Below are 27,370 nucleotides of genomic sequence, written 5' to 3'. Positions count from 1 at the left end.
GGTTTGTCCCAGTCTCTCTCGTAAATACGGCATTACAGCCCCTCCTAATCATTTCTTTACTCTTCAGAAACTATCTCAAGCTAAATTGAACCCCTGACAGCGCAAATTTCTCTCCTCCATCAATCAATGATGAGGGTCCCGAGCAACACCATTGTTGTTTTTGCCCCCGGGGCCTGGAACCCCAGCAGTGCGTACGATGAGTTCCGTCAAGTATTATCCCAGAGGGATATCTCGTCCGTCGCAATAGACCATCTCTCCAACGGTGCCGAACCTCCCAACAAAGGGCTGCGCGACGATTCGAAACACCTCCATCAAATCTTGACCGACCTAGCCGACCAAGGCAAGAGAATCCTCTTAGTTGGTCATTCCTACGGTGGCATGGTCATCTCCGCTGCATCTACGGGTCTGGGCTTGGCGGAACGCACGCAGGCTGGCAAGTCCGGAGGTGTGATCCGCTTGGTCTACATGGCTGCATTTGTCGCGCCCCGAGGGAGGAGCCTGAAGGACATGATCGATGGGGAACTCTGGCCGTGGATGCTCGTCCAGGTGAGCTTTTCACTGCGATCGCGACGGAATACCTTACTAAAATATCCGCCAGGGAAACTATGTTCGCCGCGACCCGGCCGTAGACTTGATCCAAGATGTGCCGGACGAAGTCAAAGAGAAGTTATCGGCAGCTTTGCACGGCCACATCTGCCTCGCTGCATTTCTTGAGCCAAGTACCGACGAGCCGTGGCATACGATTCCAAGTGCGTATATTGTCTGCGATGAGGACCGAGCGCTTCCGCCTGCGATCCAGGATCACATGATCCGGTCTCTGATTGACCCTCAAGTTTTCCGGTTGAAGAGTGGCCACTCGCCGTTTCTGAGTATGCCCAATGAGACGGCTGAGATTTTGGAGCAGCTTTGTCAGTGATGATGTGTGAGTAGTGGATCAGAGTGAGAGGGTATACATGTGACGGAGATTCAGACTACTTTCAATGTATTTAATTCTCATCTTATCATCTCTGTCATAATATGGCAACTCTGGGATCACAGATATAGTTGATGCGTCCCTCCACTGGACCCTCGGCCTACAGTCCCACAACCAGCCACGCTGGTACTGACCTGGGTCCATAATTGCCTACCAGCAACGATTTATTTCAAACTGACAGTAATCACCACCCTAAGATCCTTATCCGCGAACTCCCGCAATCTTCCAACCGGGCTGAACAAATTGTCCCGAATGGACCTTTTCTCCAAAATTGGAGATATTTGGAGAAAACTGGAACCCGGAGAAGAAACCATGGACAGACCCGCTCACCAATGCTTACGCACGGATAACTGTGTTGTATATTTACCATAGAGAGAAGGAACTGCAAATCCAGAATTACCAGCAAGTTCGTCATCTTGCCAAATACCGCGGTTATTTCAGCGGCACGAATCGCTATTATCTTCGCTGCACCACGGCACTTCACCACTCAACAACCAACCCACTTTACTTTGCTCTAACTCAACAACCCACCCCTCGAGGAAAATGGCACCAACCCCCGAGCCCCTCATCCGCCTAACCCTCCTCCTCAAGAAGCGCAACGACATCACCCACGAGGAATTCCACCATCACTGGACCCATGTCCACGGACCGCTCGTCAGTGCCTGGCTGCGCCGTCACGGGGTGATCAGATATGTCCAGGTATGGTACCTGGCCTCTCCTGCCCTCTCGAATTTGAAAGCATCTTTCTGTTTACCGTTTTTATGTTAGTTTCTCCAAGGTCTGGTCTAATATATGTACTGTATAGTACCACCAACTGCCCGAACTCCGCGCCAAAGCCACCGCCCTGTGGGAGTTCCTGGGTGCCGATTCCATCTCGGACTGGGATGGTCACGTTCAGCTCTACGTGCCGTCCCTGGACTGCATCGCCAACGCGCTCAACGACCCGTTCTACAGGGAGGTGGTCGTCCCCGACGAGGAGAAGTTTATTTCGGCCCGGTCGTGCCAGAGGACTGTTGGGTATGAGGAGTGCTTTATCAAGGATAACCGGGTGGTAGAGAGGTAGTTGCTGCTGTAGTTCTGGAGGAGATTAAGTTGCTTATGTTGACTGAGGGCGGAGCTATAGGCTACGGTATTGAGGATGTGGAGGGATCTGATGTTGTTTTGTTATGTATATACTTCGGAAGGAAATAGTAGCGAACCAAGGGGTCAGAGCCTACAGATTGCGGCAGCAACAGTACAAATCTTCGTGAAAGCGGTCTAGAACACTCAGGCCTTCAAGCAGTTTTCTAAGAGTAGCTATCGACAATGTAAATAGTCTCATACCTCATCCGATAAAGAGTTCCTGTACAATCGCGCATAACCATTGACTCCGGCTGGCAGTCTTGGCGCAGCCATCAATGTACAATAGAACCAGCTGCACAATTACTAAGCATCACAACCCCAGCACAAAAAAACAGTCCATCCCCACCTCCCACCTCCCATAGTCTACAAACCGCAGCCGCAAACCAAGCTTCACCCGCACTCCCACCCCAAGCTACAGTTCAGGTTCAGGTTTACTGTGCAGTACACCAGCGCCTACACCAGCGCTCCCACAACCCACATTATAACCGCCTCACCTCCACTCCCGACCCATAATCCAAACTCGACAGACAGACAGACACAACACCCCCAAAATGTCCGAACCCAACTCCTCCGACCCCCCACCAGGCTCAGGTACGTCCACTCCCCAAGCCCCAATCCCCTCCCCCCACCAAAACCACCCATACTAACCTTACTCCCCCGGGAATTAAAAGTAAACATCGCCTCCCTGAGCGTCCCCCAACTCCGCGCCCTGCAGACCCGCCTCTCCTCGGAACTCGAGCACCTGACGACCTCGCACGCGAAGCTGCGCGCCGCCCAGCTGAAGTTCCGGGACTGCGTGCGCTCCATCAACGAGGGGGTGGTCGGGTCGGCCAAGAAGGGCACCGCGGGGGGCCCGGACCAGGAGATTCTGGTGCCGCTGACGAGCTCGCTGTACGTGCGCGGCAGGCTGGCGGATCGCGAGAAGGTGCTCGTTGATGTCGGGACGGGGTTCTATGTTGAGAAGGTATTTCCTCTCCCCCCTTTTTTTGTGGGAGTTGGTTGCTTTGGGCTGGGATGGGTTGGGGATTGGTTGGGTTTGGGATGATACTGGGGATGATTTGGGAGCTTGAATTTTTTGGAAGTGGTGGAACGCGTGGGCTAATTTGTTTTTCTCGCTAGACTGCTCCCAAAGCCATCGAGTTCTACGAGAATAAGGTCAAGGATCTGGAGACCAACCTCACCGAGTTGGAGAAGATTGTACAGACTAAGAGTCAGCAGCAGAGGCTCTTTGAAGATGGTATGTTGCGTTGCCCTACTTGTCAGCCATCCGGCAAGGAGTTTCTGAAAATTCATTTCAATTTAAAATCACTACCATTACTACCGCTAACGCTTCCGTGATCAGCTTTGAGACAGAAATTGCTGGCCGAAGGGGCTGCATCCTCCGCTTCCGCTACCGCCGGTGCAGGTTAGTTGATATGCCACTTGGTTTAGGTACAGAAACAAAGCAAAGAACAAAAAAACAGGCATTAATCAATCCTCTTGCCATGGTATTAAAACAACATTCTGAAAAAAGAGAACGTAGCTCTCCACACTACCCCGAAGGGCAGGCGTTCTGGTGACTTAGAACAAAGTCCCGAGGTCTGCATCTAGAGCTCTAGCATTACCGCTGGAGGCCGGGCTTGTCGAACGATCATCAGACTTAGCCTTGGCACTTCCGGTGGCTGGAAGGGTGCGGGGCGGTCCGGACCTTAGAAGGGCTGCAACCCGTTTGATCAGATCGATGAATTCCCAGAGACCCTGGGACTTGTCCTCTGACTCATTTGCGGCCGGGAAAAAGGTCTGAAGATTCGGATCGTACTTGGCTGCATGTCCCACGGGCATATTGGCATGTTTACCCAGCAAGTTGTCCCAAGTGAAGTCGAAAACCGATGCTCCCCAAGAAACTCGAGGTTTTCCAAAGGGTGCTGCCAGGTTCAGAGAAGCCGAATCATTTGCGGAGGTTCGGGTGTATTCGTCGTATCGCGCTATCTCCAGAATATATCTGGTCCCCTTCAGGCGGTAACGAATAGCCGTCTTCTCGATGAAGCGGGAGACTGGTGCTGAGGCGTGGAAGATGACTTTGCGAACAGGATTAGCCGAGATGTCACCCATAACATCGTTGCTCTTGAATTTGATCGTGTGGGAAAATTCGCGTAAAGCTCTCTCGATTGCAGTTGCTTCATAGAACTCCAGCGATGCAATTTCCAGCTGCCAATCAGACCTATCACGATGATTAGAAATCGCGGAACAGGATACTGGACACAAAGCATGTCAGACAGACTCACCTTTCAAAGTCGATGATTCCAACCTGCAAGGGTGAGCGCGAGTCCTTGACTTGGCCGAGCTTGCGTGGTTTAAGCCAGCGGCTTTGCGTCATTGCGTAATCGCGTGCTCCAGAACATTTCGCGAACTCGGCCTCCAAGCGTAGCAGAGAATTCTTTTGACCGGAGAATTCGAAGTTCACAGAGAATGCTGGCTCGGGCTGTTTCAGGGAGTCCATGGTACGGTCGTACGGCTCAAGAAGATTGGTGGCAGAAAGCAGTCTAGGAAGCAACACAGACTGGTCGATCTTCAGACTGTTAATTTGTCAGCTTTGGATCACGGATTTAAGACAAGAAAAAATCACTCGCGTACCCTGGGATCAAACGACCCTTCGTATTCTCATGGAACAACATCTCACGGAACTCCTCAAAGCCCCACGCCGGTTTTCCCTGCGATGGCTGACGGTAGTAATCGAGCACGAACAAGCCGATATTGGCTCTCATGCGAAGGTGTCCACGCACGTAAACTACACTTTTCAAGCATTTGTCAATCACTTTGAGAAGATGGGCATTGTTCCTTGACCGGATCAGCTCAGCTCGGCCCGGCCAACTATCCATATCGGCCTTGCTCATTGGAATTGTGCGAAACAGTGGTCTAACAAAGCCCGCCTCTTTTCTCGCGGAGACCTCACCATGGCCGCTTCCAAGGGGCTCAACCAAGTAGATTTTGGACTTGACGAGACTGTTTGCCATAATCTCGGCCCATTTGTTGCGCAGGAGCTGGACAAGCTGGCCAATTTTGGCTTGCTCGTAGCCGAGAGCGCAGATGTGATCAGGCAATTCCTTGTCAACGAACAGGTGACACGTGAACCTAATACGAATAGGATCAAGAGCTTCCAGGTCGGTGCCAAGGGCATCACGCATGGAGGGACCCTCCTTCGGCCACAGAAAGAGTAACTAGTTAAGAGCTTGAGGTCAGAAGATTGAAGATTGATTTGGTAGTTGTCATGACAACTCTTTACTAACCTTCTCAGAGAACATAAAGTCGAGCTCAGGTGCCTTCCGGTATGCGAGAATCAAGGCATCTTCTAGCTCAAGCTGATCCGCAAGATCCTCCTTCCCAGCAGAATAGGCAGAGGTCTTCGTCCATTCCCTTTTCTTGGGCATGGTAATGGTGTCGCATCTAGCAAGAATGCTCTGAATGAGATTGGTAGCCTCAGAGACCTGATATGATGCCCCCCAGAGGTGAATCACCTATATACATCAGCTATCTATTAGTCACTTGGACAAGAGTCAGTTGGGCAAGACACATACATCATGATTACCGGCGGGTGGGTCGACGTAGGCTCCGGTCTTTCGACAGATGTCTTCGAAGACATCATGGCGTCCCTGCTGTCCAAATGGGCGTCGAGATGAGATCGACCGAGCCGCAGTGCAAAATCTAGTCAGTCAGCACTTACTTCATGTCTTGGTTCGGGAATTAATACTTACATGTCTCTGATCTCTTTGAAAGTGCGTGGAAGCCTGATAGTTCCTGCACCAACCGATATTAGTTTGAATCAAGCTGGACGAGAGAATGATCCTTACCTGCAGGCTGGGCGCCATTTCTCCATTGAGACTTCGCGGGAGACTCCCCGGGAAGATGAGTCTGGGGCGAAGATGAGCCTCTTTTGCCTCTTGAAGCACCGCGTCCTCTGTAAGCGCGAGCTGTTCCTCGGGCAGGGGCGGGGTTGTGACATGTAGTGTTCTTGTTCACAGATGTGACAGATGCCTCATGAACATGCTCGGCTCCGGGAGTAGACTCAGGCTGTGATGCAATGTTTTGCACGTGTGACGCTTCGGTCTCAGACGGGATCTTTTGAGGAGCTGGTCGACCGTAACCGGGCAGAGCCCATTCTAAGAGTAGAGGATCAGTATCTTGCTCCGTAGCATGGAACCAGCAGGGCTCAGACAACTTTACCTTTGGCTCCAGTGGCCTCGAAGCTGGTGATTTATTAGTATTCTATTCTTGATCTGACGGCAACAGGACAGCTTACTCCATGTTGAACGAGACCTTCCAGCCGAAATTGGGGCGAGGACTGAGGGGATACTCCTCGACTGAAGCACTCACTGAACAAATTGATCAAAGACCGAGAAGGATGAATGAAGAACTACTATTGAGTGGATGAGCAATGGAGCTGACGCCTGCTGACGGGGAGGCGTTGTTAGATGGGAGAAGGAGAGAAGGAAGATGTCAACAGAGTGGGAACTTACCGGAGTGACTTTGGGGGGGCGGGGGGCAACGAAGAGGAAGGACAGAGGGGCACAACAGCCACAAGACAAACAGCACTCAGAGAACTTCACAAGCCAAGATTCTGTTCAATAAGTGCAATTGGCCAGTGAAAGAATTAATCGATGAGAGAAACTGCTTGTAATCCAATCACCCAGTGGCTGTCTCGGCAGCCTGCATTCACCGCTGGCGCAAAGAAAAGTGAAGTTGGTGCCTGCCTTCTCCGGAATGTCACCAGGAGCTGTATCCGTGGACCTCGAAGACTGTCACAATATACCTGCAAATATGATTTTCCTTCATCGATAACTCTTTTGCAAGCTTGAGGTGTTACGGATAGGCAGTAACAGCGCTTGCTGCCTCGTTTAGCAGCGAAGTATAGCGCACGTCATCTTATTGGCGCGGAGATCACAGTGCGGGCGCTAACCCTAAAGGGGAATAGCGGCACAAGCGCGCGGCAGGCGCGCCTTTTCGGGTTTCCCCCATCAACATATTGATCATAATTAATCAATTGTCTCTCCCTTGGCTGGGACTCCGACTATCACAAGACAATGGCCTCCGACTCCTCAAGCCAAGCACCTGGCTTGCAGTCGCGCAAGCCCAATGCACGGAAACGTGCCCAGCTATGGATGACCAAGGGTGGCCTTGTCCGAGACGACTCCGATGATGAGCTGGGGGAAGAAGACCACCCATGGGAGTGGATCTACGACACAGAGGACACTGATGATCAGGACAGCAAACCGACGGCCGACTCTACGCAGGATACCCCGAAATCGATGCGCAGACGCTCCGTCCGTCCGAATGCCAAACGCTCACGGAAGATAATCGGTGCTCGCATGGGCTCGTTCGAATGCGCCTTGGGCCAGGTGGTGCTGCTCAAGTCCCCAGAGCCTGGCAAGGATTGGATCGGAATCATCACAGAATTTTTGGAACAAGATGATGATGATGACGAGATCATCAAGTCGGCCAATATCATGTGGTTCGCTTCTCCGGACGAGTTCATGTCGACGAAGAACAAGAGACGATCGGACGCGCTGCCCAACGAACAGTACTTGACGGCGGACTTCAATGTCAACCCCCTCACCTCAATCAACGGCAGAGCCACGGTCATGTCGAAGGATGCGTTCTACGCCAAATATCCTGGTGGTGTCCCTCCGAAGGGAAAGGAAGCTCTGGCGGATTTCAACAAGTGCATTGTGTGTCGCAGAGGAGTGAACCAAGTTCAGGGAAGATATACCGAAGAGTTCATCTGGGAAGAGGTCTATCGAGAGGATAGACTGTTTGACCTCATTGATATGATCAAGTCTGGGCTCAAGGTTGCGAAGAAACGGAAGCAGGTTGATAACGATGTGAGTACAACGGGTTGCTTTGTCACAACTTCGCAAGCTAATGACTTGAAGTATGTGGAAAGTAAAAGTGAAGAGAATGTTGCTCCGAGTACACCCAGGAAAAGGCAGAAAGTGGCTTCGAGTGCCACCCCTCAATCCAGACGTCAGAAATCCTTGACCACCCCGACTCATAAGAGGTATGTGAACGCACGACATCAAAACACATCCTGCCAGTCTCACAGTTCGTCATAGGATCGTTGTCAAAAAACCACTCGAGTTTACTCCTCTTGGTACCCGTATCCTCTCACCATCACAACTAGCCTCTCCATATCGACAAGCGCGGACTCTCCTCCATGTGTCTACCGTGCCGCAATCGCTCCCTTGCCGGAAGACGGAGTTTGACGCAGTCTACAGCCATCTCAGCGCAGCCATCATGGAAGGAACGGGTACTTGTATCTACATCTCTGGCACACCCGGAACGGGTAAGACAGCAACCGTTCGCGAGGTGGTGGCTCAGTTGAACGCCGCCGTCTTGGCGGAAGAGATGGACGATTTCATCTTCGTTGAGATCAACGGCATGAAGGTGACTGACCCTCATCAGTCTTACTCTCTGCTCTGGGAGGCCCTCAAAGGTGATCGTGTATCTCCGTCTCACGCTTTAGATCTTCTTGAACGGGAGTTCTCGCACCCTTCTCCCCGGCGAGTGTCCTGCGTCGTCTTGATGGACGAACTCGACCAGCTCGTCACCAAGAACCAGTCGGTGATGTACAATTTCTTCAACTGGCCCGCCCTACGACACTCCCGCCTCATCGTCCTCGCCGTCGCCAATACCATGGATCTCCCCGAGCGAACCCTAAGCAACAAGATCTCCAGCCGTCTCGGCCTCACCCGTATCACCTTCCCTGGCTACAAACACACCGACCTAATGGAAATCATAAGTACACGACTGGCCAACGTGCCAGGTAATATCGTGGACGCGGATGCCATCCAATTTGCCAGCCGCAAAGTCGCCGCCGTCAGCGGTGATGCGCGTCGCGCCCTGGACATCTGCCGCCGCGCCGTCGAGATCGCCGAACAGCAAGCCAACGAGGCCGCTCGTAAAGAGCCCCTCGAAACCATCGACGAAGACGACACCGAGTCGATGCCCCCGACCCCGAGTAAAACTCCCGCTCGCAAAGACCGGGCATCCAACAAGAATGCCCTCCTCCCCCCGTCCCCGCAGAAGAGACCCCAACCCACCACCACTGGCACCAACAAACCCATCGTCGGGCGCGTCACCATCGCCACTATCAAACAAGCCATCCAAGAAGCCACCTCCACCCCGCTACAGCAGTCCCTCCGCTGTCTCCCCCTGGCCGCGAAACTCTTCCTCGCCGCCCTCCTCGCCCGGGTCCGCCGTACCGGCATCTCCGAGTCCACCGTCGGCGACGTCATCGACGAAGCCAAGCGCATCGCCGATGCAGCCGTCGCCGTCGCCAGTGCGGCCGGCGTCGGCATCCGGGAGTTCTTGCTTGTTGGCGGCAGTGGCGCGCGGGTGCGTGCGCTGGGATCGGCGGCCATGGAGCTCATGAACTCCGGTGTGCTGGCGTTAGAGCATAGTGCGGGCGCGAAGGGACCTCTCGGTAGCGCGGCCATTCCGCATCGGGGTGACCGTAGCGGGAAGGTGCGATTGCGGGTTGCAGCGGAAGATGTGCGCTCGGCGTTCTGTGATGATGCAGAGGCCAAGGGGTTGGGACTGGGCATTGAGCAGTAATCCATTCGGTTAGATGAGCACACGTGATAGACCACTGTATTTGTACGATATTAGCATAGGAATAATGATACCCACGGTTTTGAGCACAGGCATAACTGGATCGATAACGTAGACACACGTTGATTTGAGCTTACGAGCTAATTCGGGGGATATGGGAAGGTTGAGAGCTCGAGATCGGTGCTCAGCCTATCATTCTATGATACATCTAGATAGTCCATAGTATACCAGCAAGAAAGAGAAATCCAAACCACAAACGCTGGACGCCATAGTGCATACAACAACAAAACACGAAGGATAACATCCGGAACCACCTCCGGAGCAGAAGCAGAAAAGCATGAGAAATTTTGTCATATTCGAGTACCGTGAACAGGTTTGAATGTCCACGGAAAGGGGGTATTTTCCAAAGGAGGATATGCGGTTTGTAAAGAGGTAGATGGAAAAAGGAAGGAAGGGGAATTGATCGTGCGAGAGAAGGGGATGCATAGTTCCTAAAATGGGACTAATACCTCTGCCGCCCAAGAGTGGGAGCCCAGGTGACCGGATGCGAGTCGGGGGTGGCCTCGTCGTCCTGCTTCCAGATCTTGATGGTCTTGTCGGCTTCACCGGTGATGAGGCGCAGACCCGTGCGGTCGAAGGTGGAGGACATGATGCCGGCCTCGGCCTCGAGGGAGCCGGGCTGGGCGGTGGACTCGATGGTCTGGTACTGGTAGCCGGTCTTCCAGTCCCAGAAGCACATGGAGCCGTTGTCGCCGCCGGAGAAGAGGACGTTGTCCTCGTTGGCGGCGAGGGTGTTGATGATGGCGTTGTGGCCCTCGAAGTTCTGCATGAACTCGCCCTCGGGGCACTTCCACTGCTTGATGGAGCCGGTGCTGGCGCTGGCGAAGGTGAACTCGCGCGGGTGGGTGACGATGTTGCGGACGCCCTTCTTGTGGTGCGTCAGCACGCCCATCGACTTGCCGGCCGCCAGGTCCCAGAGCCGCACGGTCGAGTCGAGGGAGCCCGTGATGATCTGCGGGTCGGCTTCCTGGCACTTCACGTCGGCGACGGTGCCGCGGTGGCCGGACAGGACGTGGACGTTGCTGCGCGTGCGCATGTCCCAGACGCGGGCCACGCCGTCGCGACCGCCGGTGACGAGGAGGTCCAGGCGCGGGTGCAGGTCCAGCGTGTACACGCCGCTCAGGTGGCCGTGGTAGTGGCGGATGACCTTGTTGGTCTCGAGGTCCCAGCACTTCACCATCTTGTCCTCGCCGCAGGAGAAGAGGTACGGGTGCCGCGGGGAGACGGCCAGGCCGCGCACGGTCGAGATGTGGCCGGTGAGGGTGAGCCGCAGCGCGCCGGTGGCCAGATTCCAGATCTTGATCGTCCGGTCACCCGCACCACTGGCGAACCATTCGTTGTTGGGCTCGACCGCCAAGCTGCGCACCCAGCCCAGGTGGCCGGATATCACCCGCATGAGCTTCCACGGCGCATGCCAGTCGGGCCTCTGTTGTCGCGTCGCCGAGGGTCGCTGGATCAGGCTCTTGGGTTCGTTCTCACCGCCGACGCCGCCCGCCGCCGGCCCGGGGGCCTTCTTGACCAGCGCCATCGACGCGCCGCTGCCGTCTGCGGCCGAGGCCTTGGTCTGAGATTGGATCTTGGGTCGTTTGGCGCGTCCACTGGCGGCCGCCGCCGCTGCAGCGGCTTGCTTCGCGGCGAGGGCGGGGGGCAATTCTCTGACATCGTCGTATTCTGCTTTGCGTCGGTAGGAAAGTCCAATGGAGCCGCTTGCGACCGAGGGGGTGACCATCAGGTAGTCGGGGCCAAAGAGTTCAGCGGTACGCTTTGCCGATAAGCGCACGGCCTCGTCGGGCGATGTGGAGGGAACGACGTCCATTGTGTAGGTAGGTAGGTGAGGAGGAGATTCGAGGTGATGGCGTGGGCGATTAGTCGGGGGCGTCCTGATCCCTGAGGACAGGGATACAGTGGCTTTCAAACTTGAGAGATTCCGTAGAAGAGTTGCACACAGCAAAATAGGATCTAAGAGTGTAATTGTAGTTAGTGTACGTGGCAATGTCGGAGAGGCGTTGAATAAAATAATGGTCGATAGTTCGAAGATGTGGTGAAGTTGCAGAGCTGCGGACTGAAGAAGCGAAGCTCTGGTTTTCCGCGGATGTCGATGCCTAAGGCATAATATGAGGTGTCGAGGCAGCGGTTCTCCGCATCTTCAGGCCAACCATCGGATCATCAAATCAACCCCGCCGCAAACAAGAAACAAGCAATAACCCACCTGCATTAATCATGAACGCTAGCACTGAAGCTAAGTATCCTCTTCATGAGGCTGCTCGAGAGGGAAAAGGTAGGTCTCTTCATCCTGCCCGACCGTCAAACTCAGATCTCTAGCTAACCCACATAGTCTCCACGGCCGAATCTCTCTTAAGCGTAAGAGCTGTCCCCGCACGGAATGACGAGTGGAAATATGTCAACTGACAGCATAGTCAGGCAAATCCCAAGCTCGCTGCTACCAAAGATGACGATGAGCGTCTTCCCATCCACTGGGCTGTAGCCTACAACCACCTGCCGATTGTGGAGCTTCTCATCTCGAACAAGCACTTTGACCCCGACGTCGAGGTACGGCATTCAAGAAAGAACGCATGATAGCTCAAGCCTGCTAAAGAAGCCTTTTAGGATGGATCCGGCTGGACTCCATTGATGATTGCAGCTAGCTTGAAGAACGCTGAAGGAGATCCGATCATTGATCTTCTGCTGAAGAAGGGCGCAGATGTCAGCGTTAAGAGCTCATCCGGACAGGTGCGTATCCAGCGAGCTAGATTTCCTACTGTCATTGGAAATGGTACCGAACTGCTGTTAACAACGCCCGTCGAAGAACGCCCTTCATTTTGCGACCTCCAAAGCCAATCTCTCCACTGTCCGCACACTGATCGCCAACAAATGCAGCGCTCGGGTCAAGGATAGACGCGGCCAGCTCGCGCTTCATCGGGCTGCCGCTATCGGTTCCACGCCCATTATCAAAGTCTTACTCGAGGATGGCAAGAGTCCTGTCAATGCGACCGATATTGACGGGCTGACGGCGTTGCATCATGCGATCTCGGAGGGACACGGCGATGCGGCGATCACGCTACTCAAGGCCGGTGCGGAGGCAGACAAGAGAGATTCCAGCGGAATGCTGGCAATCGATATGGCACCGGATAACAAGGTAGGGCTTGCGTATTTTTAGTCAGGGTGCCCCCATGCTAACCACTGAGTAGGTCCGAAGCTACATCTTACAAACGGCTGAGAGAGAGGGGATTGATTTATAGGGTTGCGGACTAAAGATGCGGTGGGGTTTAAAAAATGTCCGAGACCAACAGATTCTCAATAAATAATTAGACTGGATACCCGGAGTCTTTTCCAGGCTCAAGACTGTTTCAATGATTCTTTTCAACAAGCAGACATGCATCACATAACATCGTCTAGAGTGATCTAGCCCGGAGAAAAGACTCTCTATGTACAAAGGGAAAGATCTCAGTAGTAATACAGGGCGGGGTGAATAGAGACAATAGCCTCATTTCATCGTACTGTCGACCAACTCGCGGTAAATCTTCTTGAGGTCGGCAATATCTGCCTCCAATTCCTCCACCTGCTCGCTCTTTTCTCCCAGCATTTCGAGGGTTGTCTGGTACCGTTGGTCGAGCTCATCAAGCCGCTGTTCAAGCTCGTGCACACGTGTATCAGAAGTTCGCTTCGTCTCAACTTCCCGCATTAGATCCACGACCTGTTGTCGGGCTTCGTCGCGCTGCGCGGTGATCCGAGAAAGCTCGTCCTTCGATGCGGCGCGTTCGCTCTCGAGCCGGCGGACGGTGGCACTCATACGTTCAACCAACTGTACTGAGGGCCCTGCGCCAACTGTGGACTCCGAGATGATATCGTTAATGCCGCGCGAGTGCTGCGTGGGTGCTCCACCATAGGCGGAGGGGGTGGCAGAGCGACTGAAGAGTTCATCGTGCTCGAAGTTTATTGAGGGCGTCTCTGGGATTGGTAGATGTATCGAGCTGGTTGCAGTCGAGGGCGAGAGAATGGACTGAGTGGACAAAGGAAATGAGTTCTGGCGTGAGAGATTGCCCATGTCAGGCGATGTTGGTAACGCCGAGGGACGTCGACTGCTTGGTCGATAATCGGACAACGTTCCGATGGGCTCTAGAGCACTCGGCCGACGACTGTAGGCCACTGGAGACTGTGTTCGAGGCTGTTGCAAGAAGACCGGCGGTGGAGACATTTGCTCACGCAATTTTAGGCGCTCGTCCTCGAGCTTCTGTGTCCATGTGGCATCGATCACTTTCTGCTGCTCTGCAAAATCTTTCCGAGCCAAGTCCAGATCCTCCGTGGCTTTTCTGAGTTTCTGTTCCAGCTTTTTGATCTCTTCAGTTGCCTCCTCGAGTTTACTCTCGAGATCGTGCCCAGTCTCTTTCGCGGTCTCGAGCTCTTCTTCGATACGTTTGACTTTCAGATTCTGCATCGCTTGGTTAGCCCACAGTCACCTGATAAAGTTTTACACGAGTACGATGCTCACCATCTCACGGATCTTCCGTCGCATCTCGCTCTCGCGCCGTGCGGCTTCATCCCGCTCCTTTTCAACATTCGCCAACCGAGCAAGCAACGAACCCTCCAATGTCTGCCAGTTTTCGCTAGCTACGGCGTACTGAGTCTGAAGAGTTTCAATCTGACGGAGCAGTTTGACCTGAGTGTCGCCAGCCACTCCAGTCGAAGCTTCTTCGGCTCGAAAGCGAAGGGACTCCATCTTACTTTCGAGCATCGATTGCTCACCCTTGAGTTCTACTTCAAGCATGCGAGCGCGCTCTCTCTCCTGCTCAATGGTGGCCTGCAGACCACTGATTTCGCGCCTCATCTTCCCTTCGCTGATATCTCTTTCTATTTTGACGCTAGAGAGGTCCTCCTCCAACTGAGAGGCGCGGCGCTTTTCCTGTTCGAGTGCCTCGGATTGTGCCTTAGCTTCAACCGCCTCCGCTCGAGCGACGGCTCGTGCAAGCTGTCCCTTCATTTCCTGCACGGTCTGACTTAAAGCATTGCGTTCTGCAATCACCGCTTCGAGATCTTGTGACGTCTTGGTCTGTATCGAGAGAGAATCATTGGCTCTCTTCTCGGCGGCTTCTGCTCGTTTGGCTCGAGTTTCTGCGCTAGCAAGATCGCGTTCAAGTTTCTCGGTCTTTTTCTTGACTTCAGTTTGGGCTTTCGCATTATCCATCAACTGCTGCCTCAGCTTCTTGATAGCCGTTCGATGGTCCATTTCCGTCCTGGACAGCTTTTGACCTTCTTCGAGAAGAAGGGCTATCTTTTCGTCCTTTTCCCTTAGCTGTCTTTCTACGCTGCCAGGCTCCGCTGCAGTCGCAGCCTGCTTGGCGGATTCGGCAGCCTCTTTCGCAAGGTATTTGAGCTTCGACTGCAGTGCATCGATCCGCTCGATGTAACCGTATATCTCTTCTTGCCGTTGAGATTCAGCGGTTTCGGCCTCGGGTTGCAATTTGTGGACAGGCCTTTCCTGACCATTCGATAAACCATTGCTAGTCTCCTCAGCAGGCTCCATCGACGAAACCGATACTGTAGGCGCAGAGAGTTTCGATCCATCTGCAGACGATTGTGCCTCCTCAAGGGTAGGGCTCTGAGCGACATTATCATCATTCTCTGCAAGCGCATGCGGAGGCAATGCGCTTTCGGTTGATAGCCTACTAGTGTCGTTTGACTCTCGCGGGGGGCCTGAATCGTAGCTGTTACGCGACTCGGCTGCAACCGAGGCATCCTCGACCTGACTCGAGCTTCGCGAGTGCCTCCCTGGATTCACAGATGATGATCTGAGGCTGGAATCGATGTCCATGCTAGATCGGGTGCCGTTGCTGGGAACCGGACTAGTAACGGGTGATGAGGTCCGACTGGAGCCTTGTGTGGCGAGAGGACCCGGCGAATTCTTCACCATTGCTCGGGCGAGGCGCTCCTGAAGCCGGTCATTCTTCCGAGCATTGGAGGAGCTGCGGGAAAGGTCTGGTCACAATTAGCAATCCGATGGATCTGCAGAGGACAGAATGGATCATACTTCCGGTTTGCTCCGTCGGCTTGGGTTTTGTAGCAGCATTCTTCGCTTGTACTTGTTTTTGATCCTCCTCCTCCGCTAATATTTGGTCGAGTCTGGACTCCACGCCCGCGACAGCCTGTTGTAAAAAAGACCCGACCTTCCACTTGGGCTTGTTGCTTTGTGAATTCTGCGCCATGGTGACGGCCTAGGTGCTTTGTTGCAACTTCCGCCGTTGCTTTATTCCATGTGCGAATGGCGCGATCGCCTATTGTGTAGTTCAGTAGCTATCAGATCGTATGTCAGGAATAGTCGCGATTTCAAGAGGTCGATGCGATGTGCTTGTTGGTTGTTGTCACCGAGTGGGGAAGGCAAGGCTGGAAGGAAATGAACGTGAGAATTTCGGGGGGTGAACGGCACGTCGAAGAGTCAATTCGAGCAGAAAGAACGTGGCGATGCAAGAGATACGACAAGAGAACGCTGTCCCTGCGCGGGAAGCCAGATGGCAGCCTGGGATGGTGCAGCTTGCGTGGACGGAGAAGTTGCAGCGCAACCGGCCGGGCTTGGCGATCGATGGAATGGATGAGCGTTAATCAATCAATCAATCCCACATCATCATTCGGACGGGCCCGAACCACCTCCGTCTGTCCTCCACCCACTCACCTCTCCATCTTTCCTTCTCCCACCCCCTCCTTCAACCTTCCCCCCCCTTCCCCCCACTCCTCTTGGATTGCTTTGATACTCCCTTCCGATTGTTGTCATTTTCTTTCAACCTGGATTCCTGCCCATCTATTCCCAGGATCCATCATGTCTTCGTTGCCCCTGGAGCCGCCTACGTATCTCAGCTCGTTGCAGAACAACATCCGAGCTCGCCCTATCCCTTGGGAGGGAGCTGTTCGAGCTGGCAACATCACTGATGAACACCTCAAGAAGATCAAGGCAGTTGATAAGGTTCGCAAAGAGCAACGGCGTCAAACGGTTGAGGGCGATCTCGCTGGGTATGTTAGTCTGCTGGCAGGCGGGCCCGAGAGCAAGAGTGTGCTGGACTCCGCCGCCAGACGAACCGACATCGTGCAATGCATCCTCGTGCTGGCCGCGGACTTGATCAACGGTGGGTCTCTGTCTTTCCAGCTATTGTGGCAACGGTTGTTAATGATTATTAGATGTTCCCTCCCTCGCAACAGCTCTGGTTGCCCACCCCAATCCTTACAAGTCATTCCTTCCCCTCTTGCGTCATTCGACCAACGCTGAAGACCCGATTCCTCTCCTCACTTCCACCTTCTTGACAAACCTGGTATCGGTCAGCCTGTTTTCCTCTTCGAAGCCAGCGCCGCGGGATGATGAGGCGCTTCCGCAGTTGTACACCTACCTCTCCACTCTGACCCAGAACCAAGACAGCGGGCTGCAGGATATCGGGGTCCAAGAGCTGTCCGCACTTCTTCGCACTGCTAGAGCGCGTGAACTTTTCTGGCAGCAACGGAAACAGACTGTCGATCCTCTGATCGAGATTCTGCGAGCCGCAACAGGCTCTAAAGACAGCAGTTCAAGCACCCTGGCGGGCAGTGCGCGCGGGATCGAGCCTGGTATTGCAGGTGGCATCGGCCTCCAACTCCTCTACAGAGTCTTGCTGGTGCTATGGCAGCTGAGTTTTGAGGGTAGTTTGGTCGGGGAAGATCTGCAGAAGTACGTGATGTGCGTGTAGTCCGTGCGAGCGGTGAAGCTAATACGTACGCCTTCTAGTGACTACGAATTCGTTCAGCTCTACACAAACCTCCTCCGCTTGTCTCCGAAAGAGAAAACGACCCGTCTACTCCTCGCCACGCTCAATAATCTCTTGTCCAGTAACCGCACGACTCTTCTTCCAGTGGCTGTCTTTGTTCGCCTGCCCGCGCTGCTGACGAATCTCTCGGGTCGCCACTTGACCGATGAAGACTTGCTGGAGGACCTTCAGGCTTTGAAGGAGCTCCTGGATGAATACACAAAGACGCAAACGACGTTTGATCAGTACGCGGCTGAACTGCAGTCGGGCCACCTGCGGTGGTCGCCCCCGCACCGGAACCCCACGTTCTGGAAGGATAACGCACGGCGCATCTTGGACGACAACAATGGCGCATTGCCCAAGAAGCTCGCAGAGATTCTGTCTAAGAACTGGGACAACGATAAGCAGGTGCTGGCGATCGGATGTAATGATGTGGGTCATCTGGTCAAAGAGCTTCCCGAACGGCGGGCACAGCTGGAGAAATTGGGCTTGAAGACGCGGGTGATGGAATTGATGGCAGACAAGGACGAAGCCGTCAGGTGGGAGAGCTTGCGAGCTGTTGGAGAGTGGCTGCGTTATACCTTTGACGACTAATGGGGGACGAAGCCCGTTCCAACTTCGAGCTATCCTTGCTCTGGTTTGTCACGTCGCTATCGTCTGTATGTATTTGGGGTCTAGACGAGCCATGCTGGGGCTACATTTGTATGAATTATTTGTAAATGTTGCACTGTATTTTTCAGCGTAATTCGTCTGCTTCAAGTTGAATTTGATATGCGTTCCTATGTGATGTTTCATGGTGGGTGGATATTGCAGTGCCCATCTTTTCTTTCCATCACCCGCAGGTTCGGCGATTGGAGCGGAGGATGCCGCCCACCGCCCCTTATCGATCATCCGTCAACAACTGAAATTGTCGGGAATTGCTGCTTATCGCCGCCACCGGCAGGCTGGCTGTGGAGGGGCGAGTGAACGAGTGGGCGACTGCCCTCGTGCTCGCACGGCAACTTAAGCTTCTACAAATTTGTCTTTGACGCTCCCTCTCATTTCTTCCTGCATTTGTTCTCGTTGACTTGTCTCACCCCCACTGCCCCTCATCCGCTGTGGATTGTGGAATCCGGTCGATCTGGACCCTCTCTCTCCTCTTGAGACCCCCCCTTGGGGTAGCCGAACAGTCATCTGCGGAGAAAAAAAAAGAGAGATCCCCACCGAGGCCTACCAGGATTCCCAGGAACACCCGCTTTATCCTCCCGAAAGCAGCCTATAAACAAATAAAACCACCGACACACATGTCGCGTTCCTTTACTGGGTGCAAGCGATGTAAAGGGCGTCGGCAGAAGTGTGACGAGCAGCGTCCAAGCTGTGGCCGATGCCAGCAAGCGAACACGCCTTGTCGATATGCGATGCAGCTGCAGTGGGGTGGGCGGGCTTTCTCGCGCTCGCGATTCGGAGCCTGTGTGGGTAACGGAGGCATGCATAAGCTGGGTACGTAAGAGCCCTACTCTACTCTACTCTAGTGTCTCGGTCGCTAACGAAGCGCCTGTTTCTAACCAGAGTATTCCCCCGGCGAATTTATCTATACCACGAACTCATCCTCTACGGCCCTATCTCCCGGCTCGATAATCGCTGGTACCCCAACTACGACGACCGCTACGACTAGTCTAAACTATTACATTGACCCGTTCGCCTCCCTTTCGACCGACCAGAAGTCCCTTCTTCACCACTTTCTCAATGATGCCTCGCAGATCACTGCCTGTCATTCCGGTATGCAACAGGACATTTGCAAGATGCTGGTCCCCATGGCCCTACAAACCCCGTCTCTCCTATACGCAACCATGGCCCTCTCTGCCATTCACCTACAAGCGCTCCACAACCAGTCGGAAAATGTCAAGTCGGCTCCGGAAATCGCGCGCTTCATGGCGCTCAGCCTGGAACACTTTCGCAAGGAACTGGAGAATCCTGCCAGCAGAGGGTCGGATGCCCTGCTCGCCACAGCGCGTACTCTCTGCTTAGCCGAGATTCATTCGGGCGCTATTCATCCCAACTCGTGGCGCGCGCATATCGCGGGAGCAAAGGCCCTCATGGATTCTTCGAGTCAGCGCGGAATCCTGTCACCGGGATCGCCTGAGGGTTTTCGTCGGTACCTTGACCGATGGCACCGCTCGATCGTCTCGTTGACAGCGTTGACTGGAAATGGGCCACCGATCGGGGTGGAAGCAGCGGTCGCGGACAACCAAACCGAATCCGCAACCCCTGATTATCTGGATGACTACTGGGGTTTCACTGTCAACCTGGCCGCGATCTTTCGCGCGATTGGTGCGGTATCCTGGCGGGAGCATCAGTATCTATTGCAGCAGCAACAGGAACCAGGACAGGAAGCCGCGGTAGGAGATACCGTTGTTAACATCGACGTCGCCCACGAAGCAGCCACGCTTGAAGGCGCCCTCCGTCGGCTAATGGCTGCCGAAGAAGTTGGGACTCAGCCGGCCTTCTACCCGGGTGTCATGGAGGGACTGTCGCCGGACTGCATTCGGCAGCTGATGCTCTGCAATGAGGCCTTTCAGCGCAGTGCGCTGATTCAGATCCACCGCCGCTTGTACAAGACGCCCGCGTCGGCACCGGTGGTGCAGGACTCAGTCAAGCGGATCCTGGAATGCACGGCGCAGATCGGGCCGTCTCCCGGTTTGAGTCCATGGGTGATGCTCACAACACCGCTGTTCATTGCGGGATGCGAGGCGCGCGGGGCGGATCGACAACAGGTCCGCCAGCTATTGGCATCACTGCATGATACTATCCGGGTGCCAAATGTCTTGCAGTCATTGAGATTGTTGGAGCAGTATTGGGGTAATCAGTTGGATGAGAATGAGGGGTGGTCTCAGTTCCTGGGTATGTTTGCCTTCTCCTTAGAAGAAGCTGTTTGCTGACCCGGAGAGTAGATCGTATGAGGATTGATTTCATCCCATATTAGTTGAGGGAGGGGGGTTTATTCGTGTGGAAATCGGGGTCCACAGCGAGCTTTTATGTGGTATGATTGATGTATATATTAAGGATTGACAATGTCTCCTGGAACTGGAAGGCATTGAGGTATCCTGCTTTGTGCTATTTTAGCGATGAGTTGATGGCGTTATTTCCTTCTGCTGCTGTTTTGGTGTCACATTATGCATTTAATTAGTGCATGGCGAGGTTTGCTGTTGTTACACACAAAGGCGGGGATGATAAAGAGAAACCCAGGTTTACCGTTGTGTAAAGGGATCCCCCAGGGATTTCAGGGGGGAGGGGAGAGAGGGTCAAGTCCAGGGCACCGCATCTTTCTTTGTGTCACCGGCATTTCCTCCCTAACCCTACTCTACTCCTAACTTACTTCCTTGTTCTGCGAGACATATGACCCTAGGAACAGCAAGACAAGAACCCTTTTCTTCTTGGGTGGTGTGAGGCTCAGAGCTCGCGCCTACGTTGCCTCCCATTCTGGTGCTTATGTCCTTCCTTTCTGAGGTCTGAACCTTTATCTTCCTCCCAAGGAACGAGCACAGACACATACAGACAATTAGTATGTAGTTCGAATTGTGCTCCATATATATGAATACAGTGCGCACTTTATCCTATTTCTATACTTAGAACACTATTCCCTGTTCTGCGGCAGAGTCTGAACTATAGTGTTCAACAAACTGCCCCTTAGCCGCCACGTTAGACCCGAACACAGACACAAATATTCCAAGAATCTATCTGCACCACTCATGAGCGTTGATTGTAGTCTACATCGTACGGAGCTGTAGCTTTCTTACGGTAGTACTCCGTAAGTAGATGCCTCCTCCGGCGGCTAGCCATCTAATTAACTAATACCCTGCCCACTCACTACACTACCTTGACACTACCTTGCCGCAGGGGTTCCCATTTGCCAACCTCCGTCTCAGGGTTGGGGGGAACCGCGCGCGTGCGTGCGTTAGGTTACGTGCATGCATGATTGTCCTGCAGCCACCGCGATAGTTGAGTTGCCGGAACGTTGGCTTGGTGGCTAAGAATAGCTTGCGGGTTGGGACCGGCTTGGCTTGGCTGGGATGGAGATTGAAGACTGGGAGGTAAGTAGAGGTTGGTAGGCGGGTGGGCGTTGGTGGTTTCAGGTTTCACGGTGAGTGTCTATAGATGGACTTGATACTGACTACGGAGACTCCGTAGGAAGTGGGCTTTTTGGTTGCTGATGTTTGTTTGTGGGGAGACATTGGATACGAAACTTGTTAGCCGCCGTTGGAGTTCGGGGCTGGTCCCTGGGTCCGTCCGCCTTTGGGGGCGCTTACTAGTTGCTATAACTAACTAGTAGTTGCTATGGTCTTGTTGGTAACTTCAAGCTACTACATAGTTAGTATATGCAGGTGCAGTAGGGGCAGGGGTCATGGCGTTTCCGTTTTGTTTCTGTGTCTTACGTATGAATAACTGGATGGCTAGTCAACTTAATGGTTAATAACTACTAGGTAGCTATAGTGCTGTAGATGAGAGCTAGCTGAGCTACTCTACCGAGTTGCGTATACATCCTCTCCCACCCCCCCCAAGTGGAACCCTGCATGGATATCAATCAACTCCCGAGCCGAGATGGGTACTACTGCCCAGGGCCGATCTTTCAAAAGTTCCCAAAAACACATGCAGCAACTTTACTTGGGCCATCGACAAGCGAGTGAACCGATTCAGCAAGGATAGTCATGATCAGACTTCTAGGAGGGTTGTGAATCCTTGGTCCGAGTGCAGGCGACTGTTGGTAACGGACCACTAGTCGGCGTTAGTTGCTTGGAAGGGAGGGGGGGCTGGTCTGTTCTCTCCTTTTTCTTTTTTTATTCTTTTTTTCTTTCCGCCCTGGGAGATTGTGTAGGCTGACTCGGGCCAACAGCTTGGCTTTTTGGTTCTTGACAATGGTGATACACTGGCGTGCATAATGGTTGGCAGGTTTGTGCTTTTTATAGATACTGGTATGCCCTTACCCTGGATCCAGGTCGGGACTTTTTGATGGTACTACTAATTGTCAGACTAACAAAGTGGTGGCAGGTGGGAAAGAAAGAATGGAATAATCATGAAGCAGCAAGCAGCAAGCAGGACGGGACAGACAGCCGGATAACCCCTGACTTGCCTTGCCGCCCGAGAGCTGGTGGGGCCGATCGGCCACCCGGCTGGGCCTCCGGCTATCGTCAAGTCTGGCACATATTTTGGACAAGACAATATACTCATACAAGGTGGTGGTGATGATGGTTGTAGTGGTAGTGTTATTGTATGAAGGAAGAATGAGAAGTGGGAAAGGATTGATCTCCTCAGCATGAACTAGAGTGCTCTGAGCTTCACAATGGAGATTATTGTTCTCCAGCCAGTACCCAGTTAGCAGTGTCAATCCACCAACATCATTGTATAGATCCCACGGCCAAGTGGATCCCAGCTTTGCCTCTTTCTGCATCTCGCTGGCTCTCCTTTTTCCCGCGCGCTTCTGGCCTTCTCTTCCTCTGCCAATCTCATCCCCCCTTTCCTTTACGTTTCCTCTTTTTAGTTGATTTCCGGATTAATTCGAATTAATTATTGCATTTTCCCTTTTCAAGCTTTCCTCCAGATTTTCCGTCTTTTCTCCTCCCCCCCCCAATTTCTTTCCAATCAATGGAACTTCTCCTATTCTTTCCAACCCCAAAGTCTCAGTCTCAGTCTCAGTCTCAGTCCTAGTCCTAGTCTCACCTCACACACGCAGCAGCCTTTCCATTCCTGAGTCCAAACCCAAACTTTCCCGTCAGCCATGAGGCCTGCGTCGATCCTCAGCTGATTGTCTTTGATCTGCTTTGTTCCTGTTCGTGTCACTTGTCTGCTCCTCACCCAATTAGAGTGCAATGGCCCCCGGCTGGACTTCTCCGCCTCCTGCCTCGGGCGGTTTCCTCCCCTCGAGTCCTCCCCCATCGAACCATAGTCAGAACCATGATGACCATGACCATGGCAATCACCATGACCATCCCGATGCGACTACAATCACCGCCGCTACTACCGCTTCACTTCCTCCTCCTCCTCCGCCGCCGCCGCCTCTTACAACCACTACCACGCATCAGGACACCAATAATATCTCTACTACTACTATCTCCTATCACCCAGGGAGTCTTGACCCCAACCCCGGTCCGGGGCCAAGTCTCCCTGACTTCCCCATTTCCACTACTTCCACCTCCTCTTCCGCCTACCCCCCTCCCGACTTTCCTCCTTCGTCTGTTGTCCCTATCCCCCTCTCCCCCTCCTCTCCCACCTTAGCATCTGCATCTCATACCCAAACCCCTTCCCTCTCCTCTCCCTTCACCGTGCGCAGGAAGCCGCTTCCCCAGGATGCTGTGAACCCCTCGCACGCAGCTAGGCCTTTCTCCTCCTCTTCGTCCCTACTTGCCTCTCCTCGGGGCAACTCGCCTGCGCATCCGGATTCTCACCCGGCCTCCCCTCTGGCTGCCGGCCAGACGCTGGCCTTGTCCCCGGTTTCATCGCCGTCGTTTCTGGATTACGTATATGACCATCAGGACGACGAAGACGAAGACGATATATATCAACACACGCCTGAACCATACTCCGAATATACTCACGAACCAGAACAGCACATACACCACCCCGTTTCTCCTCCCAGGGACCTGGATAGGTATGGCAGTCCGTCGCATCCCTTCTCCCTCTGAAGCTCTCCCTTAAGGACCCTTGCCCCTTGGCTGGTACACTCGCTCCGCCTTGCGCGCCTTTCGCAGCTCTGGGGAGGGCTTCTTATGTCCAACGCTCCCCGCGCACGTTCCAGGACTAACCCCGTGCTCTTCTTTGTCTGCCCCAGATTCCCGCGTGGTAGTCCATCCTCGTCCCATCTCCGCATAGACACGACTTCGTCCATAGGGAGCCCTGTCAACGACAGCGACGACGAGACCCCCGTTTACGACATTGCTTACTCCACGCGATTCACGAATGCGACTCGGGTACATAACCGTCTCGTCAGTGAATCCTTCGTCCATAAACGTATATCCCCGGCTATAAACCCGAAGCGCGCTACCACAATGGCTCTGCACCTGCCGTCAAACGGTCCAGCCCCGCTGCAGATTGACCCTCCCCGCCGCACCGGCACCTCGTCCACTATTGGGGATAGCAAACAACCCAAGACACCCGGCAATAAGATCAGCTCTTTCTTTGGGTGGCGGGCAGGCAATTCCTCACCTGGCGCCGAATCTTCGAGCACCGAGATCTCCGAGTCTGGCCGATCCCCCATTCCATCACCCATGCCGCCGTCACTGCCCAGCGCGTCCTTCTCTATAACGCCATCCACAACGGTCCCCTTCGACCCTACCCGCCCGCATACGTCTCTTCCGCATCGCAATTCGTCGCTCAGCAGCGCCAGCATTTTGGAGAAGTCCGGAGCCCCAGCCCTGGTGGCAGAGCTCGAGAATGAGTTGCGGGAGATCAGCTCAGAGCTTGCGGGTTCGATCCGCCGGGAGATGGAGTTAGAGGACCTGGTCGAGCGACTACAGTCGGATTCGGTCTTCGACACGCCTAACCGTCGAACCAGCGACTACTTCTCCGACTCCGGCAGTAGCTCTATTCGTTATGCATATGAGTCTGGTGGTCGAGTGGAGGACATCGAGAAATACAAGCGTACTGCAGAGCAGGAACGGGCCCAGATAAAGGTAGAGCTGTCTCAGAAACTGCAGGAAGAGCGCGGTCGACGTGCGGCCTCCGAGGCCCACGTTCAGATTTTGGAATCGCAAGTGCACCAGGTATGAATGCTTCAGGCCTCTTCTTCTGCTAGCGCTAACGCATCGTTCTAGCTGCGACGGGAAAGAGTCGATCTCTCAGATATGTCCTCCCGTACCAAAGAGCTGGAGACAGCTTTGGAAGCTACTCGTCGGAAATTGGCTGAAGAGCGTCAGATCAAAGACAACTTCGAAGATCTGCTCACCGCCATGCGTGTCGAGCTCGAGCAGCTCCGAAATGAGCGGGACCATCTGAAGGAGAATGTAATACCTCAGTTACAAAATAGTGCCAATAACTCCCACCAGCAATCGTCGGACCCTTCCGAGGTGGCGCGGTTGATGGGGGAGATTGAGGCACTAAAGATAGAGAATGCCTCCCTAGCACAACTACAAGGGAGCCGGTTCGCCTCCATCGCGGAGGAAGATACCATGTCTTCGGCACGAGGTACGGGACTCGGTCTGTCTCGTTCGAACTCATTGGCACGTGTGCGCTCAAAACCAAGTGCCCCGACCGGTCTATCTCGGTCCAACTCTTTGTCTCGGTCAAACTCTGTTAATGTCAAGGAACGAAGCGAGCCGCGAGAGAACCTGGCCGACAGAATTGAAGACGTTGAGGCCCAACGGGATGCCCTTCACGAAGCTCTTCGACGTTTGCTGGAACGCCAGGCTTACGATTCTCGCGAGTACGAGAAACAGCTAAAGATGATGGAGCTTGAGCTGGCTCGTGCGCAGATGGCGGAGTCTCCGCGTAAGATCGGCTACGAACGCGAGGTACGGAACCTCCGAGAGGAGGTCAACTTGCTCCGCCACCGTGCGGAAGAAGCCATGGAGCAGAAATGGCAGTGCGAAAAGGGACTCGCAGGCCTGAAGATGGATCTGGACCGCGCCGAGCAGGAGACCACTTCATTGCGAGTCCTGCTGCAGGAGCATGACATCACGGTCCCTGAGGACTATGAAAGCGACCGGGACGGGTTTGCTGAAGTTTTGGTCACTTCGACCTCCCTGGAGACTGCCTACAAGCAGCTCCAGGCTGACCGGGATCAGGCTGAAGCCACTGTGGCGCAGTCTCCCATGCTGGCGGAATCGGTCACTCGGACCGACAGCTTAGCGGATCATGTGCAGCAACAACTTGCAAACAACATTGCTCTGCGTGCCCGCCTAGCCGAGGCGATTGGTAAGGGCGAGAAAGAGCAGCAGCTGTCGGCTGCGCGCATCAACGAGATGCAGAGCCGGCTCAAGGAGATGGAGGATATCCTTCTCATGGCACAGCAGTTCTCCGAGGACGAGATGGCGCGTCATGAGGAAGAAGTCCGCAATCTTCAGGAGAGTCACAGTCTTCAACTGACGCGCGTCAAGAATGGCGCGCGCAGCCCAATGGCCCTATCTCCGAAGCCGCCGAACACCCCATTCGGCGCGCGTTCACCGCGGTTAGACAAGACGACGAGTGGTGACGGAATGGCGCTGAACGAGGCGGTTCAGTTCGAGACGCTGGCGAAGCGGGTCAAGGAATTGGAGAAGTTACTCCGGGACGCCGACTCGGAGATGGAGGAGGTGGTCAGTCGGATGAACCGTGCGCAGATTGAAGTCGCCGAACTGCAGTCCGATCGGTGAGTTGTACCCTTTTTCTCAGTTTGGCCTTGATAAATGACTTTTCAACTAACTCTTCCCAGGGATGACGCACTACGCCAGACCAGAAAGCTCCAGGCCGAGATTCTGGCTGAACGCGAGGCATTAAAGACCCTGATTGTTTCTTAAGACGTAAACCGTGGATGCGGATGCTGTGCATCCATCCCGCTTGTACATGGTTGGAAGATCCTCACCAGAGGCGCATGTATATAAATGACCATCATCAGTGATCTAGATGTATAATATCATAGACTAATATCGCATTCTCAGTTTCTATGATCTTTCAAGGGATGATGACCGGGGCAAATTGCCTTTTCACGCGGGCTATAGACCGAGACACCATCACCGCCTTCACAAGTGGAACTAGCTGGCAGAATTGGTAAGCGGGCGTGGAATGCTTGAATTCCTCAGTAAGACATGTGAGTTGCTGATAGTGATGCTGTTAGCAAAGTGCTGCCGACGGTTGAAGGGGATTCTCTGGGGTGTTCTATCGAAACGATCAGAAAAAGTCTAAACGCAAGACATCATGGATAGAT

General features: G+C 53.9%; 10 protein-coding genes across 10 annotated transcripts; 7 read left to right on the top strand and 3 right to left on the bottom strand.

Moving 5' to 3' along the window:
- Nucleotides 1–129: 129 nt before the first annotated feature.
- On the top strand, nucleotides 130–916 carry BO66DRAFT_332239 (alpha/beta hydrolase; the record flags this gene model as incomplete). Its single annotated transcript, XM_025644125.1, has 2 exons — nucleotides 130–546; nucleotides 599–916. 2 exons carry the CDS (start codon nucleotides 130–132, stop codon nucleotides 914–916), a joined length of 735 nt encoding a protein of 244 aa, XP_025499959.1.
- Nucleotides 917–1,516: 600 nt separating this feature from the next.
- Nucleotides 1,517–2,036, top strand: BO66DRAFT_404926 (EthD domain-containing protein; the record flags this gene model as incomplete). Its single annotated transcript, XM_025648956.1, has 2 exons — nucleotides 1,517–1,672; nucleotides 1,779–2,036. 2 exons carry the CDS (start codon nucleotides 1,517–1,519, stop codon nucleotides 2,034–2,036), a joined length of 414 nt encoding a protein of 137 aa, XP_025499958.1.
- A 436-nt stretch (nucleotides 2,037–2,472) lies between these two features.
- On the top strand, nucleotides 2,473–3,625 carry BO66DRAFT_381956 (prefoldin subunit 5). The gene is made up of 4 exons (XM_025645983.1): nucleotides 2,473–2,686; nucleotides 2,767–3,059; nucleotides 3,215–3,332; nucleotides 3,438–3,625. The coding sequence occupies exons 1-4, from the start codon at nucleotides 2,647–2,649 to the stop codon at nucleotides 3,503–3,505; spliced, it is 519 nt and encodes a 172-aa protein (XP_025499957.1). The 5' UTR covers nucleotides 2,473–2,646; the 3' UTR covers nucleotides 3,506–3,625.
- A 30-nt stretch (nucleotides 3,626–3,655) lies between these two features.
- Nucleotides 3,656–6,230, bottom strand: BO66DRAFT_423019 (uncharacterized protein; the record flags this gene model as incomplete). Its single annotated transcript, XM_025650088.1, has 7 exons — nucleotides 3,656–4,295; nucleotides 4,360–4,650; nucleotides 4,709–5,292; nucleotides 5,362–5,589; nucleotides 5,650–5,776; nucleotides 5,955–6,082; nucleotides 6,186–6,230. The coding sequence occupies 7 exons, from the start codon at nucleotides 6,228–6,230 to the stop codon at nucleotides 3,656–3,658; spliced, it is 2,043 nt and encodes a 680-aa protein (XP_025499956.1).
- Nucleotides 6,231–7,144: 914 nt separating this feature from the next.
- BO66DRAFT_357472 (origin recognition complex subunit 1) lies at nucleotides 7,145–9,719 on the top strand. Its single transcript, XM_025644902.1, has 3 exons — nucleotides 7,145–7,950; nucleotides 8,002–8,126; nucleotides 8,182–9,719. Exons 1-3 carry the CDS (start codon nucleotides 7,153–7,155, stop codon nucleotides 9,680–9,682), a joined length of 2,424 nt encoding a protein of 807 aa, XP_025499955.1. The 5' UTR covers nucleotides 7,145–7,152; the 3' UTR covers nucleotides 9,683–9,719.
- A 125-nt stretch (nucleotides 9,720–9,844) lies between these two features.
- On the bottom strand, nucleotides 9,845–11,775 carry BO66DRAFT_394833 (WD40 repeat domain-containing protein). The gene has a single exon (XM_025648086.1). It carries the CDS (start codon nucleotides 11,553–11,555, stop codon nucleotides 10,182–10,184), a length of 1,374 nt encoding a protein of 457 aa, XP_025499954.1. The 5' UTR covers nucleotides 11,556–11,775; the 3' UTR covers nucleotides 9,845–10,181.
- A 136-nt stretch (nucleotides 11,776–11,911) lies between these two features.
- Nucleotides 11,912–13,103, top strand: BO66DRAFT_394832 (ankyrin repeat domain-containing protein). The gene is made up of 6 exons (XM_025648085.1): nucleotides 11,912–12,017; nucleotides 12,075–12,100; nucleotides 12,161–12,289; nucleotides 12,347–12,469; nucleotides 12,546–12,875; nucleotides 12,928–13,103. The coding sequence occupies exons 1-6, from the start codon at nucleotides 11,960–11,962 to the stop codon at nucleotides 12,976–12,978; spliced, it is 717 nt and encodes a 238-aa protein (XP_025499953.1). The 5' UTR covers nucleotides 11,912–11,959; the 3' UTR covers nucleotides 12,979–13,103.
- Nucleotides 13,104–13,223: 120 nt separating this feature from the next.
- Nucleotides 13,224–15,939, bottom strand: BO66DRAFT_414550 (M protein repeat protein; the record flags this gene model as incomplete). Its single annotated transcript, XM_025649476.1, has 6 exons — nucleotides 13,224–14,168; nucleotides 14,229–14,321; nucleotides 14,352–14,363; nucleotides 14,397–14,428; nucleotides 14,462–15,712; nucleotides 15,765–15,939. The coding sequence occupies 6 exons, from the start codon at nucleotides 15,937–15,939 to the stop codon at nucleotides 13,224–13,226; spliced, it is 2,508 nt and encodes an 835-aa protein (XP_025499952.1).
- A 449-nt stretch (nucleotides 15,940–16,388) lies between these two features.
- BO66DRAFT_381943 (H(+)-transporting V1 sector ATPase subunit H) lies at nucleotides 16,389–18,294 on the top strand. Its single transcript, XM_025645982.1, has 3 exons — nucleotides 16,389–16,851; nucleotides 16,904–17,423; nucleotides 17,481–18,294. Exons 1-3 carry the CDS (start codon nucleotides 16,548–16,550, stop codon nucleotides 18,091–18,093), a joined length of 1,437 nt encoding a protein of 478 aa, XP_025499951.1. The 5' UTR covers nucleotides 16,389–16,547; the 3' UTR covers nucleotides 18,094–18,294.
- A 488-nt stretch (nucleotides 18,295–18,782) lies between these two features.
- On the top strand, nucleotides 18,783–26,963 carry BO66DRAFT_414548 (uncharacterized protein; the record flags this gene model as incomplete). The annotated part of the gene is made up of 5 exons (XM_025649475.1): nucleotides 18,783–18,978; nucleotides 19,048–20,379; nucleotides 24,361–25,232; nucleotides 25,284–26,815; nucleotides 26,879–26,963. 5 exons carry the CDS (start codon nucleotides 18,783–18,785, stop codon nucleotides 26,961–26,963), a joined length of 4,017 nt encoding a protein of 1,338 aa, XP_025499950.1.
- Between the last annotated feature and the right edge of the window lie 407 nt (nucleotides 26,964–27,370).

Source organism: Aspergillus aculeatinus, assembly GCF_003184765.1.
Source record: "Aspergillus aculeatinus CBS 121060 unplaced genomic scaffold BO66scaffold_53, whole genome shotgun sequence".
NCBI classification, from domain to species: domain Eukaryota; kingdom Fungi; phylum Ascomycota; class Eurotiomycetes; order Eurotiales; family Aspergillaceae; genus Aspergillus; species Aspergillus aculeatinus.
This window is presented reverse-complemented; position numbering and strand designations above follow the sequence as displayed.